Below are 22,469 nucleotides of genomic sequence, written 5' to 3'. Positions count from 1 at the left end.
TGCTTCAATAAATTTAACTGACGCCCTAGTGTGTGACTTGTAGGCTATGTGTAAAGTACATGTACTTGTACTGTAGGCTACTTAGTACATGCTTTTGCAGTATTTGTACTTTTGAGTATTTCCAATACTTCTACTCCACTACATCTCGGATCCAAATATTGTACTTTTACTACACTACATTTATTTGAAAACGTTAGTTACTTTGTAGATTATTATTACAGAACATAAATTAACCACTTCAACCCTATACGTTTAGGCCATTTGTAAAAAATATTTCAAAATATTTGAAACTGGGACTTTTCCCACAATACTTTTGTACTTTTATTCGAGTACATTTTGAACTCTGGACTTTTACTCGTAACAGTATTTCTATACATTGCAGTACTAATACTTTTACTTATCAAAGTAACAGATTTGAGTTATTTTTCCACCATCTGTAGGCCTATGTCAAGGTCGGTGGAGACCGGGGAGATCAGATCTCCATCGTACAGCACAGCAGCAACACATGCGTCCGTCACGCACTTGTCATGCTTCCTCGGAGTGGAGAGAGAGAAGAGGGAGGGTAGAACTGTCAGTGGTCGCCTCTTTCTGTTGACTATATTTAGCTCCAGCCACGGCACAGCACGAGAGAGCCACGGCCGGGGTTGTTTTGCGGTGTGTGTGTGTGTGTGTGTCCCAATAGTGTTTTCGGTGACGGACCTGTCCCGTAGCGTATACCTACTACACGGAGGACTAAACATAGATCTCTGGTTCTCATTTTCAACACTGACATGTGACATGATGGCAGACATTCATCAATAAAGGCACGTCTCGTCTATGTGGGAAAAGGTAAGGTTGTACCACACGATCAAGACACAACAAATATTTATTCAATTATTATGATTTTCTATATGATTTTCGTAGCAGCTGCTGCTGCTGCTGGTGGTGGTAGATCGATGCATACCTGACCGCACTCTAGAAATGTCACATTGATTTCCGCCCCATTATAGTTATCGCAGGCAGAAGTGCACTTGTGTTCTACAAATCACTTATCGGAAATGAAATGACAGTTTGTGAAGTTTAAGGATGTAGCCTAGCTACTTTTTTCAACTGATAGGTCTACATTTTGTCTGAATTCTGTCTACTGTAGCCTATATTGCAAGCTACAACAAGAGGTAAGACCCGGGGGCTATATTTTATTATGATGTGCATTGATATGAAGCTGTGCCTCATGTCATGATGAATTGCCTCAATATAATATATAGGCATATAATAGCTGTAAATGTGACATTAGCCGTGTGAACGCCGCCTGTTACTGTATAGTTTACACACTAGTTGTAAACTAGCATGGAAGGTTATGTGCCAGTTGTGGGTGCAAGTTAACATAGCCAGGACAGCCAGGTATTATTAACATAATAATACTATGTATTGGTGAATTATGTTTATGTTGACTGGGTAGATTGTCTCTCTGCCCTAGTCCCCAACACAGACGAATAAATGTGACTTTAATCAAGAGTGTCAATTTGCTGTGTGTGTGTGTGTGTGTGTGTGTGTGTGTGTGTGTGTGTGTGTGTGTGTGTGTGTGTGTGTGTGTGTGTGTGTGTACACACATTTGTGCATACTGTCTCCTTGAGACAGGGAGCTAGGTCAGTGGCCTATCCTAATGTTTGTGGGAAATACAGCTAGGTGCTACAATCCAAAGCAGCTCATCATACTGACCTCCAAATGACTCACTGTCTACAGTACAGAGATCTAGTGGGCCATGGCAGTTTGAGGTCATGGCCACAAAAACTTGGATAGAGAATCTCTGGGTTAGTGCCAATTCTACTCAGTCTGGACCACAACCAAAGGAAAGACTGCATACCTTAGGTGTGTCCATGGGGTTGATATTCAGGTTGCCCTTTAGCAGAGTACCCTTGCCAAATGCCTAGAAGGAAGCCTGATATCTATCCCAGCATGGGTATTCTCCTTTGGTTGATAGGTAGATGTTTGGATTCCCATGCGGTAGACCGAAGTTCGAAACCTGGTGGTTGTATTCAATTAAGGCCTTGAACCATAAACCCTATAGAGGGTATGCACATGCTTAAAGTAAATGGCAAATTGAGTGGCAAAGTGAGTTTAATGTTGCCTAATGCATCAGATATGACTTTTTGAGCAGTGGTCACAACGCTCCTATACGTGGCCGTGTGTGTGGGTATGTCTGTCTGTCTGCGTCCGTGTCTGTCTGTCTGTCTGTCTGTATGTAGCCTACAGTACCTTTTTTGACCACACATGTTAAGGGAGGGGCGCTGTTGTTCAGGCCAGACCAGACACACACACACACACACACACACACACACACACACACACACACACACACACACACACACACACACACACACACACACACACACACACACGGATGGATGGATGATGGATGGATACCAGTGGCGGCCTGAGTGACATGCATTTTATTATTAATATTTTGTTTAATATTGTTTTAATATTTTTTATTATATATATATACAGGTATATATATATTTGTTTTGCTGTTGCGCAGCCTCCACGACCACCGCTCAGTTCACACGGGTGTGATTTTTTGGGTGTTCCTGCATAACTTCCGGGTATGAGGATGATGATGTCACACACATACCTCTATACTTATCTGACCAGATTCTATGATAGGCCCCCTCCTGGTTTCACTCTACACTAAATATCTTTGTAGGGATGATAGGGTTCAAGTGGTTAAGTAAGTGAAACAATGAGGGGTTTGCGCATCTAGGATCAGCAACACAAACTATTGCATGCTGTATGAATATTAGCCAATATATGCTTGTTTTTATTTCTTTGGTAAAATACAAATACCTTGTACTTTTGTACATGGCTACCATGGCTATTTCATGTTTGCATTTTTATGTAGAGTATAAGGATATTCTGTCTAAAGCCTCACTAATGCTGTGGAACGTTTTGATTGTACAAACGGTGTTTTTCCCTGTAGAGGCAGTCTTCTGCCTCGTCCATCCTCATCATCAACCATGGAGGGGCTCTACTTTGAGGTGAAACCCAGCAGAGATGAGGTCCTCAGGCCTAGGAGTTCTCAGAAGCCACCCCCTAACCTCACATCAAACCGGCGTCCATGCTCACCCCTGTCCTCCAGTCCGTGCCCCAGCAAACTCCATCCGGCCGGGGAGAGAACAAGCATCACGCCTGTGAGAGAGCTGGAGGAGGAAGAGGAAGATGAGGTACAATACAGACTGACACTGATTGGTTCCCTGCCCGTCCACCCACTGACCACCATGACCATGCTTCCCTGGGTGGTGGCTGAGATCAGGAGAGGATCTCAGCCTCTCAATATCAATCCGGGTGCCGGGGGTCGACCTGGAGGAGGGCGTGGAGGTGGACACGTACGGACCGGCAGTGGTGGGAGACAGGTCAATCTCCCCCCGAGGAATCAGCCAGTGTTACTCAGCGTGTCAACATCGACTGTGCGTTGTTCGTGCATGCCGGCCGAGGGCATCACCTGGGATCCTCTGTCACACACGGTGCTGTTTGAGTGTCGTCCACACAGGGTGACCAAGCTCATCCACAACAGTCAAGAGCCCAGTAGCTTTGGCTGTTTGGTCAGAGACCAGAACCACTGTGCCTGCTATGTCTTCCAGTTTCAGGACAGCACCAAGGTATGTGGATGTGGGTGCTATGACAACATGGCATGTATTATACATCATACACACGCTTTATCCACACACGACTATATACATACAGTATGTGCAGGATATATACTGTACATGTGACTCACAGGTTTAGTGGCTTTAAGTTCACATAGAATGAGTTCAAGAATCATCCTGAGAATCAGAGAGAGCATACACTGTCTTCATATTCCACAAACAAAACCGGTGCATGTTTGTTTAGTTACCGCATTTGTGAGTGACATTGCATGCATATAGTGTTGTGTTCTTTAATAACTTCCTTAGGCCATACATCACTGTCACTCCCTTAACCCAGGGGTCTGTATTTGGCTCCCTCCCTTTTTCCCCTCTACACCAAATCTCTTCAGCGAAAATAGTTCATCCGTCGAATGTTATGCCTATTAAGTCATGCCCAGAATAGGGATGCTAGTGTTCATGTGGTTGACAGTGAGGATTTTATTGTGCACCTTACCTTGTCTCCACACATACTTTAATAGAGATTGTAGAGACCAACAATCTCTAAATTGCACCTGGTGTCCAAGTTAGGCTGGAGAAGATTTTAAATTGATGTCTTGTGTCATGCCAAACATGCCAAGGATGCCAATCTGAATGTGGACAGAATGGGGAACCTGCAGGATTTTACAATTGCAAATACAATACAGTTGTTCAATTACAATAAATAACATCAAGATGACCTTGCTCTAGCAGAAAAGTGTTTGCTCCCAGACAAGCCGATGGCACAACGTGCAGGGAATGCATTGCCTGCACTGCTTTAAAAGCAGCCCGCACATGATATTGTTCTGTAAATATAACAAGTGCTTATGTTGTGTTTGCACAACTTAATGGCATACAAACACCCTCATACACACACACACACACACACACACACACACACACACACACACACACACACACACACACACACACACACACACACACACACACACACACACACACACACACACACACACACACACACACACACGTACGTACGTCCACTGGTCAGTCACATGATGATATATTTTTGTCTTTGTGTCTGACTCTGAAGTGTACTAGGTTTCAGAGTAAAGGAGCTTGTCCTACATCAAAGACATTCATTTACCTGTAGGTTAGTAATGTTGATGCATTGATGTATTACCTTGCTTATTGTAAGTCGCTCTGGATTAAGAGATAGATAGATGCTTTATTTGTCCTTGCGGAAATTCTTTTTGCACCAAGCAGTCATCAGGACACAAAATCACAACACAATAAATCTAATTAGTTGAACCCTATCTAGTGTCCTGTTTGGCCGAAATGGAAAATCAGTACAGTAAAGTATTTCCGTGAATGGCACAGCTTCCTGTGCATAACTTTTACTTTGCAGAATTACTGACTCTCTGTAGCATTGAGGAACTGAGAAGCAGTTGTCTGGTTTGAGAGACTTGCAAGTTACAAGTCTTAGAACAGGTTATGGAACCTGTGTGTGTGTGTGTGTGTGCGTGCGTGCGTGTGTGTGTGTGCGTGCGTGCGTGCGTGCGTGCGTGTCGGTGGGTGCTCTCCTACATAGGGCTGTCACAATTATTACATAATCGTCTAATCGTGAATATTTGACATAATCGCGATTATTTGACATAATCGTCATAATTGTTTCCATGTTGAAAAATGTTCAAATATTTGACAAATAAATAAAACAATAGTGGAACTAGCAGATTGTAGATCGGCTATTTCCACTATCAATGTTCTTTTTTAAGTATAAAGTTGTCAAATATGTCAATAATTTCTTTGTATATTTAGGTTACGTGTCATATATTATCTGCCATGTGCAACTTCAAAGCCTAAAAGCCAAACAGAAATGTAATTGTCAACGACAAAAACACAATTAAATCGTTAATCGCAATTATTTGAGTGACAATTAATTGTCATGTAAAATGTCATAATCGTGACCGCCCTACTCCTACAGTGTACTCTCTCTCTCTCCCTCTCTGTTCTCTTCCTCAGTAAACCCTCCCAGAACGTGATAATGATGTCAGGCTCTCCTAGGCTGGCCACCTGTTGCTCTGGCTCAGTCACAGCACACCCACACCCACACCCACCACCACATGAACACACAAACAAATGCAGGCACAGTCACAAGCCTGCAAATATGTGTGCGTGTGCCAACTATGGCATCCTCAAGTGCTGTCACGCAGCTCAGGATGCTTTGTTGTTGTTTTGTCCTGGCTCCTGGGTACACTGGTTATTTTCTCACATGTCATTGTCTAAGAATGACGTTGTACACAACATATCCACATCCCATTACTTCTCTGTGATATTTCCATGTGTTGACTAACTAGCTATGTTACAGATGTTCTCTTTGCCAGATGTTCTTAGTGCAGGACATGATGCTGTCTGTACACTATGATGAATATACCGCATAATGTTTTGTGCTTGGGGCCCCGGTGAGTCACACTGTGTCCCTTTTATGCCCATATATGGAGTTCTGTGTGAGCCAAGTCCAAGCCAGACTATTCTTTTGTTAAATGTCCGACCAACATCCCACTCGGCACTCCCTTGGGTCCTTTGGCAGTCGATAGGTCAGCTGGTCTCTATCTGCCCCTACAGGTATATGGGCATTTCAGTTGGATCTGCGGTTCTGGACAACTGGGTCTCCATATATGGCCATACAGTATATGTCTATATGGGCTGGGAATATTGTTCTGATCAGAGTCAGTGGAGAGAGAGAGAGGGGGAAATCGCGCTCTTTCGAACGACCATCATTTCGACCGGAGGGTTAAGCCTGTATCATAGTCGGGTCCGCGGTGGAAGGCTTTACACCGCGGTGTAGTCTTTTCGAGTCTTTTTGAGTCATGAAACTACAACGTTACATCATTCCTCACGGTGGAGAGCTTTCCACCGTGAGTCCCAACACATCTCTCTGTTTTTACTATCAGACAGACAGGCTCTACACCCCGTTCACTGATTGGTCGACCTGAACCGGTCTAGACGGGGTAAAGGACTTCACCGTGGGCCGTGACTATGATGGCCTGCACTTATTTTCTGACTTGAGGTGGAAAGCTTTCCACCTCAAATTTGCGGTGGATAGGTCTCCACCGTACACTCTGATACGGGCTTTAGCGACTCACTCCACGGAGGTTAGGGTTAGGGTGAGGGTTAGAGTCGGGTGTCGAAAAGATGACATGTAGTAACAGCGACACGCTCCCGAGAGAGAGTCAGACCAGGTCTTCTACGCACACATCTATTAGCGTATAGTCACAAACCGCGAACCGGAAGTTTACAGAATGCATTGAAGTCTATGAGGGGTAAAGTGACATTGAACCACGTGACCAGCATTGTTTCTGACCCCGCAATGGCAGAACTCTCCATGGAGGGCTCTGGTTCTGATCTGCCATGAGGTAGAAGTGAGGCCTTAATCTGTAGCCCCCATGTAGTCTTACTGCCTGTATTTAAATTAAATAAATGTATGCATGCTTGTGTATAGAAACCAACATATTTGGAAATAATATGTTGAAATACTGGGACTAGAATGAAACGTGGAAATGTTTTCCTTTTTTTAACATGGAAATGTTTTCTTAAGAAGACTCTCTGATGTTTGGGAGTCGATTGTTTTGACAAGATGGTGAGTGATGTAGGGCATGATATCTGCTTATAATAGACTGTTTATACTAGAAATCATAACGGAAAAAGACAACATTCCAGTTTAAATACTCAAGTCCATATAGAGGTTAAGAACTTCCTGTGCAGTGCCAGTACCATGGGAGGAGGATTACTCAGAGGAGCTGTGTGGGTTTTCCCTATTTTCAAGAAAGTGCTGGGCGATGTTAAAAATCACCACAAGGTGACACTGTTGTTACAAAGTTAACAATGTTAAATTATTTTCCGATTATTATTATTTTATGATTTTATATTACTATATACGAAAGAAAAATATGAATTAACTCCTAAAGGAATCCTTTGCATTGAATTCGGGATAGTTTTCAATCCAGTTCATTGCCCATAAACCTGTTCACTCTTTCGTCTTACCAATAAGTTACCCATTATAATAGGCTCAAGACAAGTTTTTTTTTTTTTTTTTTTTCTTGCCTCAAGTTGGCTGGCTGGGTAATGTTTAGTCATATGACGTCTCGTTGAGAATACGGCTACAGTCGGTGTTATTATAGCGGAAGCCATGGAATCGTGTTTACATTCTACCAGATAACAACGTAGCTCGTTATAATAAACATGGTGTAGTTTTAGCTTTAATCTGAAATCTACCGCCTTCAAATGTGAGTGCCTGCCCTGGGACAGGAACTGCGAGCAGCCCCCTTCTCCTCTCCTCCTCTCTCCTCTCCGCATTGGATCCCCAGCACCACGGCAGAGGAAAGAGAATAGACGTCCCATTGATTTGAAAACACCCAACGACACACTCCTTGTAAAAGTACCCAGTAAACTACTGAGGGAAAGTTCATGTCGGATGGAATGAAAGCGCGACTACAGCGATTCAACCTCTTCAGTGTTAAGCCTGAGCAGAAAGATGTGAGTCGATCGTTGACTACTTGTGTTTCTTTTAGTTTGCCAACACAACAGTCAGTTTTAGCTAAAGTTACAGACAACGTTTGTCTCGAGCTAACGTCTGCTAACCCGCTTACTTTCACTGGATGATTGTGGCGACAATAGCTGTTTCAACTACGCTACAAATCATATTGTTCTTGCTTAACTTGGCTAGACAGGCTATTCACATGCTAGTGATGCCTATATCGTTTCAATAGGGAGACGTTAGAAAGGATATTACGAACTGAAGTCTAGACTTGTTGTGGAAGTATGCTGTCTGCTTTTTGCCAAAAACGTAACACAGTAACATTAAAGCTTGGTGGTAGGCGTCTAGGAGATATTTTTGAGCATTCCTGGCAAGTGATTGCAGCTGTTAATGTTAGTAGTTTGAGTACAGTCTATATGGTTTGGTGATTTATTATTTGATCTTGAGTCATAGCTTACCAAGCAGGAGTAGGCTACAACTTGACATTGACATCTTGTGTACACAGCATGACAGTCAAGCCCCAGTGAAACTGTGCATGGATTAAATGTATAGATTCTAGCTAGATAATTCCTTATGACTCCCAGGGGTGATCTAGCCCAGTGGTTCCCAAACTGTGGGTCAGGATCCCTGGGGGGAGGTCCCCACATGATTTGGGGGGGGTCCCCAGATAATGGTTAAGTGGCAATTTAATTAAGGACTTTTAAGACCTCTTTAATACGGTACTTAAAGAAACAAGAAATGAGAAAGACCATTACTGCATCAAAAGTAATCAACAAACAACACTGTAAAAACTGGTCAAACATTGGACAAGTTGTCAAATTATAAAATAAATCTACAAGCTCACAACACCTTGCCGCTGTGAGTTTGTAGATCGGCTATTTTCACAAGGTTTATCTGTGGAGCAAATTAAATTAAATGTAATGCCTCAACTCGTCTCCTGCAGTTAAGCGCTTGTCTGGGTAGGGAGTCCGCAGTTCAAATATGATTATTTTGGGGGTCGCAGCCTGAAAAGGTTGCAAACATACTAGCCTATTATTATTATTTTGGGGGGGGGCTGCTTTTATGCCTTTATTGATAGGACAGTAGACTTACAGGAAATGGGGAGAGACACGCAGCAAAGGTAGTCGGATCGGGACTCGAACCCACCACACACAGTCAGGCATCAGAGCCAATATGTGGTATGCACCCGGACTGCTAGGCCAGCGGGCGCCCAGAGAAACCTGATTTTACTTTGTTTTTACTCACTGCCTTCATTCTTCATTCTTGCTTTGAAACATTACTGCTCTTTGAAACTCCCTTTTTTGTTATCAATTGTTTTTATTCATCACAGAAATAATACAGTTATGCAGTATAGACAGATGCATCATTACGGCTTGTTATCTGAAGTCAAAGGTTGTAGGCTAAGTACTTCATATTAACCACCACAATCTATTTTGTGTGTGTGTGTGTGTGTGTGTGTGTGTGTGTGTGTGTGTGTGTGTGTGTGTGTGTGTGTGTGTGTGTGTGTGTGTGTGTGTGTGTGTGTGTGTGTGTGTGTGTGTGTGTGTGTGTGTGTGATGTGTGTGTGTGTGTGTGTGTGTGTGTGTGTGAGAAACAGTAGTTTCGTATCTTCACTTCTGTTTCTAAACTGTAGTAGCCCAGGCTATTGTTTACACTGTTTGTATCAGTTGTCTGATAAATGGCAATTTCATTATCTGGCAGTGACATTCCTATAGAAGTGTGTCATTCAGTTTGTATTCTTCACTTAACTTCTAAATGTGATTTTAACCAGTTTTTCATGATTGCGGATTATAAAGAGGTGTGTTGTGGTCGTTGATGGTTTGACGACTACACAAGGGTTTATTTATTTTCTTAAAGCTGTGCAGATGAAAATACAGCCCTCTTCACTGTCATAAACACAGGCAAAAAGATGCTGTCGTTTTGTGTTTGTGCAAGACAAGTGCGTCTGCGCACGTTTGAGTCATGGCAGTGTCACCTCTAAGCCCATTGTACCCATGCCAGAGCTGCACTTTTAGAACAGGAGGCAAGGTGTCGGTTTGTGTATCATATTAGTCACAAACTTGTTCTTGTTCTGTTCAGGGCAGACATACAGTACATGTTCAGTTTCACTCACAATGATTACTCACAAGTATTTTCTTAATGGAGACTATCATTTTGGGCCTCATAAGGAAAGTCAGGCCTTTTTCTGAATGGTGTCGCATGAATAGCAAAGCATGTAATACAGTATAAGCACTTTTTTCTCTTCCAGTTGTTAAACACGCTAAACATTTCTGGGACATGTGATGAAAAGGTGTTTTATGTCAAGGGAAAAAAAAAACCTTTGCACACAAATACCAAAGAAATGTCAGTTCTCAACATGTAGATTCTTTATAATATATTTTGTAAATGCTCATCCCTCAGCCCATTAAAAACATGCATGTGTGTGAAGCTGAGCTTTCCTGTGCTCTATGGCAGGGCTACTCAATCTTTTTAGCCCGTGACCCAAAAGAAAAATTAGAAGTTTGCCCCGGTCCCAAACTAGTGAAAACAGCAGCTCTACAAACTAGTGAAAACAGCAGCTCTACAACTACAAGCTCACAACGCGTTGCTTCAGCGCTGCAAGCTTGTAGATCAGCTACTTTCACTACTTCTTAATTATTATATATTTTTTTATTTATGGCATTTCTTAGATTTGTTTGTTTGTTTTAAAATGTATAAAATTAATCTATTTTTTAATGTAGGAAAATGTTCCGTGACCCACAAATGGGTCCCCACCCACTGTGCTCTATCTATGGTAACCCAGTAGTCTGGTCTCACATGCTTTTCACATCCATTCCCCCCTACTCTGATTTATGTGACGTCCTCCCACCTACTGTACGTTCATGTGACAGTCACACCCCAGCCTGTTGTAAAAACAGGTCAGTTAAGTGGACTTCAAGTGTTTCACTCAGTGTCTTCGCTTCATTAAACTACCCTTGTCTCACAGCCTTGTCTTTCTCTGTCTGATTGTCTCATGTTCTTAGCCGTTGCCAAGTCAAGTCCAATGCCTCTCAGTTACCCTCTGTTGTCAGCCGTGGTTCTGTCAGCTGTCATTCTCAATGTACCTTGACATCCTCCTTCCTGAATTGATTTTCCCAGAGATAAAAAGGTTGGGGCTGTGTTGTGTTTTGAGTCCCCTTCCCTGTCCTAATTTACCCCCAAGTCAAAGTCCACAATGATTCAGCACTGCCTGGCTTCTCAGACAACAGCCCCCCCCCCCCCCCCCCCCCCCCCCCCCCCTACGCGCGCACACACACACACACACACACACACACACACACACACACACACACACACACACACACACACACACACACACACACACACACACACACACACACACACACACACACACACACTGTAACTGTTATCACATTTCAATGAGCTCTTCATCTCTTTCTCACTTGTCTGTGCTGTTAGGCCTCTCTCACTCACTCACTCACTCAGCTCAAGTGGACTGACGTCATTGCCTTGGACTCTTGTGGTTGTTTCAGTCACCCAGTGGCACTCCCTGTTTAATGATTCCCTCCTTCTCCATATATTCATATTTCTCTTTCATCCTGAACTTCATAATTCTATTTCACCCTGAACTTTGTGTCTATTTATTGGTATGGCTCTTGGCTCCAGAATCTTCAGACACATGAGCCTTTGCTACGGCATGGCAGGGCATATGACCATGGGAAATGTAGAATGAAACATTCAGCTGGGTGGTTGTTGTTTTTTCCGTCCATCCCCCAGCTGCCTGTAATGTATCACTGTGCTCCCTTGCTGGCAGTGGCTGCCACATGATATCTAATATAACATTAGTTAGCATTTTCTTAAACAACATCAGTGACATTCTTCTGTGACTTGTCAATGCCACATGGCTTGCTTGTTAAATTAATCATCACATACTTAAACATTTCAGAATTGAGCTACAGTAGCCTTTACACTAGTCTAACGTTTTGGTCCAAGTTTTTATTATGGAGCTTGTCATTTTTGATTTAGTCAATGTTGTTATGATGAAACATAGATTACATGGTATAGATTGGTTGTTTTACAACTGATGTCACAGGTTCGCCACATGAAGTCTGAGAGGTGGTAAGAGTGGGCATGTTGATGTACAATTGGCTATGTTGTCCAAAATTAAGTGATGTATAGGGATAAATAGGCTATACGTGGTTCCATGCTTGAATTAAGCCTTAATATTTCTACAATTGCTACAAATGGCTACATAACCTGTATATCCAATCATTATTTGGGAAGTAGCTCGTAATTTCTTTTTTCTTTTTTTATCGAGCCCACTACTGAGCGTTTTCTAATATTTTGTGGAAAGATGTGAGACGAGTTTGTGGCTAACCAGTAACCACCATCTATGAAGATGACAATTGACAAAAGTATCAAATGTTATCATTAAATATCATTAAAACAAGCATTTATTAGTGTGCAATAAGAGTTAAATGGCTTTATATTATGAATAGTATTGTGATAATTTCTTGATCGCCTCTTGTCTTGATTGTTTATACTGTACGTAACGTCATAGGCCGCTATGCTCGAAGATTAGCCCAAAGCTTATTGATACCGGGTACTCAATACATTTGTTATCAAGTTTGTAGCGAACCCTTGTTTCGAGGTCCATCCCTAATCATTATGTGGATAAACAAGATATTGAAGGATAGATATACGTCTGATAATGATATACCGTGCGAATACCGAAAATATTGATTGTATTTTTTTATTTTCTTGTATCAGTCTGAGATCCTCATTGGAGCCAAGACTGAGATAAATTCAAATTGGATTTACGCCATTTCCATGTGGATATTTTTCTTCTTCTTTAGAGATTCTGTGTCTATATTCCAAATCATTGGCCCTGTAGTTTACGTTTGCACTTCATAGATTTGGCTAAATTACATAATTGTGTTGTTGCTGTGGACCAATAGTACTACAGAATTAATTATTATAAGTGAAACACAAAGGTAACTCAGTCACTTGGTATGGTTGGAAAGTCTTAGTTGCTGGTTCTGAGAAAGAAATTCTAGAAATGTGAAAAGGAAATGATTCAGAAGAAGTCAGGGTCATTAGGAACATTGTGTTTTTATCTACAGTAAATGCTACTTTTATCTGCAGGGATTCACTAAGCATGAATGCACAAGTGTATTATCTCATGACTTTGTATCACATCTTGACCATAACCCTCTGTCTCTTTCTTGCTCTCAGTCTCAATAAACACACCCATAGAGAGGATTGCACAGTTGAATGTGTTATATTGGAAGTTCTCTGTTGTTGTTCTTGTGTAACTTCCTAGTTTTAGAGGTCAGTAGTCTCATTTTATATGGTGCCTGCCTACTCTGAGCTACTCACCATGCCTCCCCCCATGGGTCACAGTCACACATCATTGCCGCGTCCAACCAACTTCCTGTTCCAGGCCTGCCTCTTCTAACCACTGGTCTACTGAGCAAGATATTGCTGTGTGTTTTTAGCTTATAGGCTCTCTTAGAGGGGTAATACCTCTCCACCCTTATGGATTTTTCTATCCCTCCGCTTAAAGATGTATGCATTTGAAGAGAGAGAATGGCTTAAACATTCCAGACAGTCTGGAACTGTCATATGATATGAAACAGATGTAAGCTACAGCAATGCCCATCACAAGACAGAAAATTAGATTTGATTGACTTGATAGGAAACGTAACACAATGCCCATCCGTGGCACTAGTAATGAAGGGTGTCTGATATTATGGGGTGTAAAAAAATCTTTATTTGTATGTAGAAAAGCAGTGAGTGAAGACACTGTGTGTGATGACATCACACCAATGAGTTAAGGAGCAGCGCTCAAGTAAAACATGTTGCCTTGACGACTGGGATGACAGTGTCATGGGGCAAGATTACACTAGTTCTTTCCTGAATACAGAACACTGCAGGAAAAGAAAGAAATGTACTGCCTCTCTTCTTTCACGTGGATCCCATGTAATCTCTGATTAGCGCGAGGGACAGCAAGGAAAATATTTAGTTTGCTGGAAGAAATGGTTCAGGAGAAGTTATGAGAGGAGGTAGAAGAGGAGAGGGGTGAGGTAGAACAGAGGTTAAACAGAGAGAGGTCTGTTGTCAGCAGACACAAGGCAGACTGTGATCTCGACACCGTGAGGTAGAGGCCGCTGATTTGTGACCATGAGAAGCAGAGAGAATGGGAGAAACATGGTGGAACCTGGCTGCTGTTGACACTGGCACAAGAGCAATGCAAGAAGTAAACAAGTTACTGGATTAGTGGTTCAAATGTGAGGGATTGGGGTCGTATCCTAAACGACCGACCCAAGGGGTTTTGTGCAGCTGCTTCTGCAAGTGTGACCTTGTAAACGAGAAGTGTGGAGTGAAAGAATCATCCAGTGTGGCAAAAGAAAACTAAAGCAGCCTTACAGTGATGCAGTTTGAATGAATATTCTGAATTACTTTGGGAACTCTAATTGAATACATAATGTAGCGTAAATCTAGTCTTAGAGGATGTTTGTTTTAAGTGTCAGTAGGACACAAATAAATCAGGATGGACTGACAACATGGTGCCTGTATTCAGCTGGGTGGACAAGGTGAGGGCTAACTGACCCAGATAGACTTGCACATGTGCCCTGAAGACCTAGCTTTAAACAACAGGTGCCAACCTCATGGGCTGAATCATCAATCTATAATCTAATAGCTGAGGCCAAACTGGTCAAAAATCATCAATTTCGTGCACTTGGTGAAGAGTTTCTGATTTTTGGTATGGTGTTAGGTATGGGTATAAGGTTTTCAAAAACCATCGCAAACAAGTTGGGCTTGCCCCCTAGTGGTCTGTTTGCAATGAATCAAATATTAGATATGTCAGTATATGATTCAAACCCCAAATAATTGATGAAAGAGATGTATCAAAGGATTCTGTTACTATTGGGTATGATAAACAACATACTAAAAATTCAGGAAAAAATAACTACCGGAAAGGCACCATTTTCAAGATGACGTCCACGATGGCTGCCGGGAGCTGAAAATGACTATAAACTGGGGTTTAATGTGTAAAAATTCATAATAAATCTGCACTTGGTGAAGAGTTTTGGATTTTGGCATGGTGTTAGGTATGGGTATAAGGTTTTTAAAAACCATCGCAAACAAGTTGGGCTCGCCCCCTAGTGGTCTGTTTGCAATGAATTCAATAGTAGATTTGTCAGTACATGGTTGAAACCCCAAATAATTGATAAAAGAGACTTTTCAATGGATTCTGCTACTATTGGGTATGATACACAACATACTAAAAGTTTAGGAAAAAATAACTACCAGAAAGGCACCATTTTCAAGATGGCGTCCACGATGGCTGCCAGGAGCTTAAAATGCCTATGAACTGGGTTTTAATGTGTAAAAAATCCTAAAAAATATGCACTTGGTGAAGAGATTTTGATTTTTGGCATGGTGTTAGGTATGGGTATAAGGTTTTCAAAAACCATTGCAAACAAGTTGGGCTCGCCCCCTAGTGGTCTGTTTGCAATGAATCAGATATTAGATAGGTCAGTATATTTTAGACCACTAGGGGGTGAGCCCAACTTGTTTGCGATAGTTTTTGAAAACCTTATACCCATACCTAACACCATGCCAAAATGTAAAAGCTAGTTACCAAGTGCATATTTTATATGAATTCTTACACATTAAATAGGCATTTTAGCTCCTGGCAGCCATCGTGGACGCCATCTTGACAATGATGCCTTTCCGGTAGTTATTTTTTCCTAAACTTTTAGTATGTTGTTTATCATACCCAATAGTAACAGAATCCATTGATAAATCTCTTTTATCAATTATTTGGGGTTTCAACCACTGACAGATCTACTATTGAATTCATTGCAAACAGATCACTAGGGGGCGAGCCCAACCTGTTTGCGATGGTTTTTGAAAACCTTTTACCCATACCTAACAACATACCAAAAATCTAAAACTCTTCACCAAGTGCAGATTTATTATGAATTTTTACGCATTAAAACCCAGTTTATAGGCATTTTCAGCTCCCAGCAGCCATCGTGGACGCTATCTTGAAAATGGTGCCTTTCCGGTAGTTATCTTTTCCAGAGTTCTTAGTATGTTGTTTATCATACCCAATAGTAACAGAATCCATTGAAAAATCTCTTTCATCAGTTATTTGGGGTTTGAACCATATACTGACATATCTAATATTTGATTCATTGCTAACGGACCACTAGGGGTCCGTTAGCAACTTGTTTGCGATGGTTTTTGAAAACCTTATACCCATACCTAACACCATACCAAAAATCAGAAACTCTTCACCAAGTGCACCAAATTGATGATTTTTGACCAGTTTGGCCTAAGCTATAAATCATTTTCAAGGAAAAGATTTAAGGGCACTTTACTCGACTTTTATGATTTTGAACTTAAATACCATTGTTCTAATGTGAACTTCAAGTGTACCAATTTGTACCAAACTTTTTCCCACTGCAAATTGTGCTAACATTAAGTGAATGTGACTTATTCATTGGTGAAATTCTCCTTTAAGTCCTTAAGCTAGGCTTGTTACAAGGTAATAGAGTAGTTTAGAATAATATGTATTCCGTTATCAGTTAAAGACTGTTTATCTCTTGTACTATATATGAACATCAATGAACAGTTTGTATGTTTCTTACCATGGCCTGACAGTGAATAAAACTCTAGACTAAATTAAGATTTTGCAGATGTAAGAGCAGCGATGGCTACTCCACTCACTTCCTAGCTTGGCCTTTTCTCTAGAAACAACAGATCAGCCCACTGGTGGTTTGTCGCCATGAAGAGATGGCGAAGAGAGGATTAAAGGTGTTTGGAGATAGGAAAAACAATCATCCAACTGGATTAGAAATTAATTAGACGCATTCTTAGAGTACACTCACAATCTGCCAGACTTGTGTAGTTGTAGGTGAAGGGGCACTGGCTGTAAGTTCGTGCTATGCTGCAAGCACTTCATATTTGTATCCATGGTATGAATTGTGATATAATCACTGTCTGAGTATTACACCTGCTTTTGGGATTAAGGCCCCATGAACCGGTCCACAAAGTCTTCAAAAGGAGTAGATCTTTGGATGCATTCAGGAATCAGGATGCCTGTTATGTTGCCTTTTAAAAGCTCTCTGACTCTCTCCGCTTTCTCTCAAACTGTCTCACCCTTTTGCTCTGCAGCATTTCTGTTGACATAAGGAGAACTTTTAGTTTTTCCATTCCTGAGAGTTGGCGTTCGTCATTTTCTCTGTATCCAGGGAAAAGTATTGAGCAGACTGTTTGCTCCTATTGCTATTTTTCATTCCATAACAAAACCTCTCACTGACTCTGCAAAGCCATCTAGATAAAAAAAGAATGCACCGCTTTCACTGTCGCTTTTCTCCCCAGTCAGTCAATCTACAAGGGCAATGTCTTTCCTTCTCGGCTTTCAACAGCCAGCGAGCTTGTAATGCACTGTGCATTCTAAAAATGTTTTGAGTTGCATTTTATACAATGGCCTTCAAATTGGAAACACTGTGACGAAACCACATTCCATAGATAGAGTAATAAGAATGCTGTAGGTCACCTGATGGTGTAAAACGCCATAACTGCCTGTTATTCTGGCGTTTTAATTAAAAAATAAGGGCAACCTAGAGGTGAGTCTGGTCATCGTGCCAACCCTTGACCTTTCACCACCAAATTACACCATATGTCACGTATCGAGGTAGGTCTAAATACAGTACATGAACTTTCATGGCCTTGTAATTTGATGACGAAACTGTCATTGCGGACAAAGTGACACACACAGCCTCATTACAATAGTTTCACAAAGGCTTTGTGGCTCAACAAAAGGCTACTTAAAATGGAGTTTACCTGATGCGCTTGTCTGAGGAAAGGACTTTTAGATACAGTGAAAAAGCCCTAAAGCCCAATTTCTACTTTGTGGTACGACCATGTCACTTGCTGAAAATAACTGATTTCTACAGTGAAGTAGTTGTAAGTGTGCCAGTGAATACAAGTCAGGTAGTGTAGGTGAAGAGTGGTATTCTGAACACACCCCATGCCCAGGCAAGACTCAACACGGCTGACTGTAAGGCTGTAAGGCGATTTGTATTTATTCCTAGTTTTAGTTTTTATTTTGTCTGTGATTATGTTGACAAAATTTACCATGTTGACATTTATTTTTATTTCAGTTAATAATAATAATTGAATACAAGGTTTTTAGTTAACTGTCTCTAATAACCTTGGTCTCCTGTCTGCGCTGTATAGTTAACTGTGGTTCAGGGCTAACTCACATAGAATTACATCACTGATATGAGTCAACCACTTCTGCTTAGCTAGGCTACTACTTCCCATATACGATCAGCACTTGATACCCAGCCAATTTGGTGAATTAAAGGCCTGGGCTTTGCCACACAGCAGGGGGAACATTTGGTACAGCGAAGTACAGCAAAAAATAAATTGTCTGAACTATGTGGTCTGTTTTGTGGGATTCAAGATGCAATCTGAGCACTAACTCGGGTTGATGTAGTTTTAAATATATGCCATTTAATTGTTGTAATAATAATTGTCAACACTGACAAAATAACTGAATGCTAGGTGTGTACACACGCACACAGTGAAACAAGCTCAGTTATTCAGAATTTTCTTGTGTTCACGTCAGGTCTGTTTTGTAGTGTTCCTACAGTATGTTTCATTCTTATTCATAATTCTACATTCTTTATTATCATGTAATGGTGATTTTACAAATTGCTTGGTAAAAAGTAGGTCTGTAGCTCTGTACCCTACCCTGCCCTCTGCATATCTGTGTTGAGTAGTAGGTGAGCCTCTTATCAAGTTGCATGAAGACTTTGTCACAAAAAAAGTAAACAAACAGTTTAACCTGCAACACAAGTTTATACAATACATTTATACTGGGGACTGGGGGTCCCTGCTTTGTCTCTCTCACAGCTAAGGGTTGTTTATACTTCCGCATATTTGATTTTGTGTACGTTTTGGGTGAGAGAGGACGTACAGTAATTATGTAGTCATGCTTAGTTCCTATACGGTTTGCCCAGGCTGACCCGCCGTCCGCTCCAATTCCGCTTCTGTTGGGGCCGTGCGCCACATGCCTGTATGCATCTCGCTCACAGTACACGAGAGCAGAACAGAGCAGGGCACAAGCAATTCTCAGCGTGTCCCGATCAGGATTTCACTCTAATGTCTCTGTCATCCCTCATCCGCACAAGTCTTAGATGGGGTCTTTTTCAACATATTAGGCTAGACTAGCTAGCTGTCCATGGCATGTTCATCGAGGCTCACTGTCGTTTCACTTTACCTTGGTTTCTCTTAATACAGTGATGAGAACACCGTTCACGCCACAGAGCTTTCCATGTTTGTATCATAGAGGTATGGTTGATATTTACAGACGTTGAAGAACGACATCTTTGTTTGGAAGAGGGGGGAGAGGAAAAGTCCAATACGTTCAGTTGAGTGTTGTACATAATCATACGGAAGAAGCACAGACAGGGAGAAAGAACGGACTAAACGAAAGAAATCTCACTCTCCCCCTCCGTTTCTAGTGTCGACCTGCGGTCAACACTAAAAAGAAGAAACCTTTTAAAGACCCCTGCTTTTGATAATTTAATAAACAAATCTGTAAAACTTAGAGGGTGAAAATTGAACATTCCAATGAAGAGGATTTCACACTGGTACTGGCTATTGAAAGTTGTAGACCTTCAGAATTAGAGTTTTTGAGAGATGTAAGGCAAGCATAAACAATCACTAGCCTAATCAACTAACAACGTCTTGGTCGGCTGAGGCCAAACCGATCGATTAAGTGGCTGAAGGGAGTGGGACAGCCTTAGAAATAACTGTATAGCAAAATGAACCGAATGGCCAATGATTTATTTTTGCAGATTGGGGAGTGTGTGGCAGAACTTGAAACTCCCCAGAATCCTTGTAGTGTTTAGACTATACTCTGCCAGGGAGAGCTCTCCATTCCACAGCCTAAGTTTTGACATGATTACTGGTCAGTGTGTTTGACGTGCGTGTGCTGATATCTGGACATACCGTGCCTTGTTTTGGGATGCACTTGCATTTGTGCTTGTAAGTATCTTGTCTAGAGCCGCAGAGCTACTACTCCCTGATGTCAGTTAAGGACAGAGACTATCTGCTCTCTTTGTCTTTTTAGTGGCTAAGTATAGCCCAGATAGAGCACAGGTCTCCACCAGCCACGCGTCCTGGTGGTGCTATAATAGGCCATTGTAAAAAGGGTGGCATGTGTTCTTCACCAATCTTTCATGGCGCCACCATGAGGCTGATTTGAACATTTTGTAGTGTAATTGCTTCCTTGGCCTTTTGCGAATGTGCGCGCACAATTTCATTACAATTGCACGCTTTGTTTGATTTGAGGCATTTTGTTCAAAAAGGATCAATCCTGCAAAGTTTGGAGGCCAATCTTAGCCAATCAGGATGGAATATTTAATACGGGACAGATCCGTCTTGATCATATGACTGTAGAGATACTGTGTACTGATTTGTGTTAATTTTGGGTAAAATCTGAAGGAGTAATATCCAAAAATGTGTCTTACATAAGTCGGCCTCCTGGTGGCGCTATAAAAGGCCACCTGTGAACAATACAAGGAAAGGGTTTTCCTTGGCCTATAGGGAGTGCGCTTACAAAGTTTAAAACTGATCGGTGGAGTTATAGGTAAAACCACGAATTGGCCTGTTATAGTGCCACCATGAGGCTGATTTCAAAAATTTTAAGTGGCATTTTTTCCTCGGCCTAGTGGGAACGTGTGTGTGCGATTTCATGTTAATTAATTGCACTCTGCGTTTGTGATTTGAGGCATTTTGTCCAAAACGGACCAATCTTACAAACTTTGAAAGCCAATCTCAGCCAATCAGGATGGAATATGGACAATCAGACAGATCCATGTCGATCACATGACTGTAGAAATACTGTCTACCGATTTGCGTGATTTTTGGACAAAATCTGTAGGACTACTGTCCAAAAGGTAGTTTTGCACAAATTGGCCTCCTGGTGGCGCTAGAACAGGCCCATGTGAAAAATGTGGGGCAGAGGTTCTGAATTGGCATCCAGGGAGTGCGCTTACAAAGTTTGAAACTGATCGGTGGAGTTATAGGTAAAACCACGAATCGGCCTGTTATAGCGCCACCATGAGGCTGATTTCAAAAATTTGAAGTGGCATTTCTTCCTCGGCCTAGTGGGAACGTGTGTGCGCGATTTCATGATAATTGCACTCTGCATTTGTGATTTGAGGCATTTTGTCCGAAACGGACCAATCTTACAAATTTGAAAGCCAATATCAGCCAATCAGGATGGAATATGGACAATCAGACAGATCCGTGTCGATCACATGACTGTAGAGATGCTGTCTACCGATTTGCATGATTTTTGGACAAAATCTGTAGGAGTAGTGTACAGAAATGTGTTTTGCAAACATCAACCTCATGGTGGCGCTAGAACAGGGCCATTTGAAAGATGTGGGGCAGAGGTTCTGAATTGGCATCCAGGGAGTGTGTGTGCTCATTTTGGCAGTGACCGGGCCAACGGCGCCTGAGATTAGCTGGTAACAAACTCGGAGGACGGACGGACGCACGGACGGACGCACGCACGGACAGAGGCGAAAACATACTCTCCCCCTGCCTTCGGCTGGTGGAGACAAAAATCTGTGCTATGTCTACTTGTGACCATCTCATTTACTGTGGTTATTAACACAGGCTTGAGGTTTGCTCGGAGAGCAAGACTGTATCATTTCTGCTCTAGTTTTACAGATTGAAGTATAAATATAGCTGCAAGCAGCGATAAAGTGGCCAAGGCAGAAAAAGCAGGAAAGCAAAAAAGCATCAAGTGAAAGCAAAGAAGAAATCAAAGAAAAACTAGAAGCAGTGTTCTTCCGAACAGGTCTCCGGCAGGTCAGGTGTTTTTTTTTTGGCCTAGTGGTGACTATAATAGGCCAAAGTCAAAAGGGTACCACGTGTTCTTGGGCCTTTCACGGCAATCGGACGCTGCATGCGGGATTTGATGCATTTTGTTCCAAGAATGGGTTTTGCAAAAATTGACCCGCTGGTGGCGCTATAACAGGCCAATGTGAGAAGGGTGGCATCTGTTCCTTGACCTAGTGGGAATGTGCGTGCAAAATCTCACACAAATAGCAGGCTGCGTTTGAGACATTTTGTTCAAAAAGGAGCAATCCTGCAAACCTTGGAATTCAATGTTAGCCAATTAGATAGAATATGATATTGGACAAATCCGTCATGATTACATCACTGTAGAGATACTGTGTGCCCATTTGTGTGATTATCGGATAAAATCTGAAGGAGTAATATCGAAGAATGCGTTTTCGGCCTTCTGGTGG

General features: G+C 41.8%; 1 protein-coding gene across 3 annotated transcripts in view; it reads left to right on the top strand.

Annotated features, from left to right (window-relative positions):
- Positions 1–562: 562 nt before the first annotated feature.
- The window catches only part of tbc1d1 (TBC1 (tre-2/USP6, BUB2, cdc16) domain family, member 1), an 87,915-nt gene continuing 66,008 nt past the window's right edge, over positions 563–22,469 (top strand). For 2 of the 3 annotated variants that reach the window (XM_080722182.1, XM_080722181.1), the window contains exons 1-2: positions 563–828; positions 2,957–3,635. In XM_080722182.1, the coding sequence (XP_080578308.1) occupies positions 2,994–3,635 (642 nt within the window). In that variant the 5' untranslated portion in view covers positions 563–828; positions 2,957–2,993. Of the gene's footprint in view, positions 829–2,956; positions 3,636–7,970; positions 8,136–22,469 lie in introns of those variants that run through there. The other variant, XM_080722183.1, reaches the window with a different exon arrangement.

The sequence above is a fragment of the Nannobrachium achirus genome (assembly GCF_963921795.1).
Source record: "Nannobrachium achirus genome assembly, chromosome: 3".
Taxonomy (NCBI): domain Eukaryota; kingdom Metazoa; phylum Chordata; class Actinopteri; order Myctophiformes; family Myctophidae; genus Nannobrachium; species Nannobrachium achirus.
This window is presented reverse-complemented; position numbering and strand designations above follow the sequence as displayed.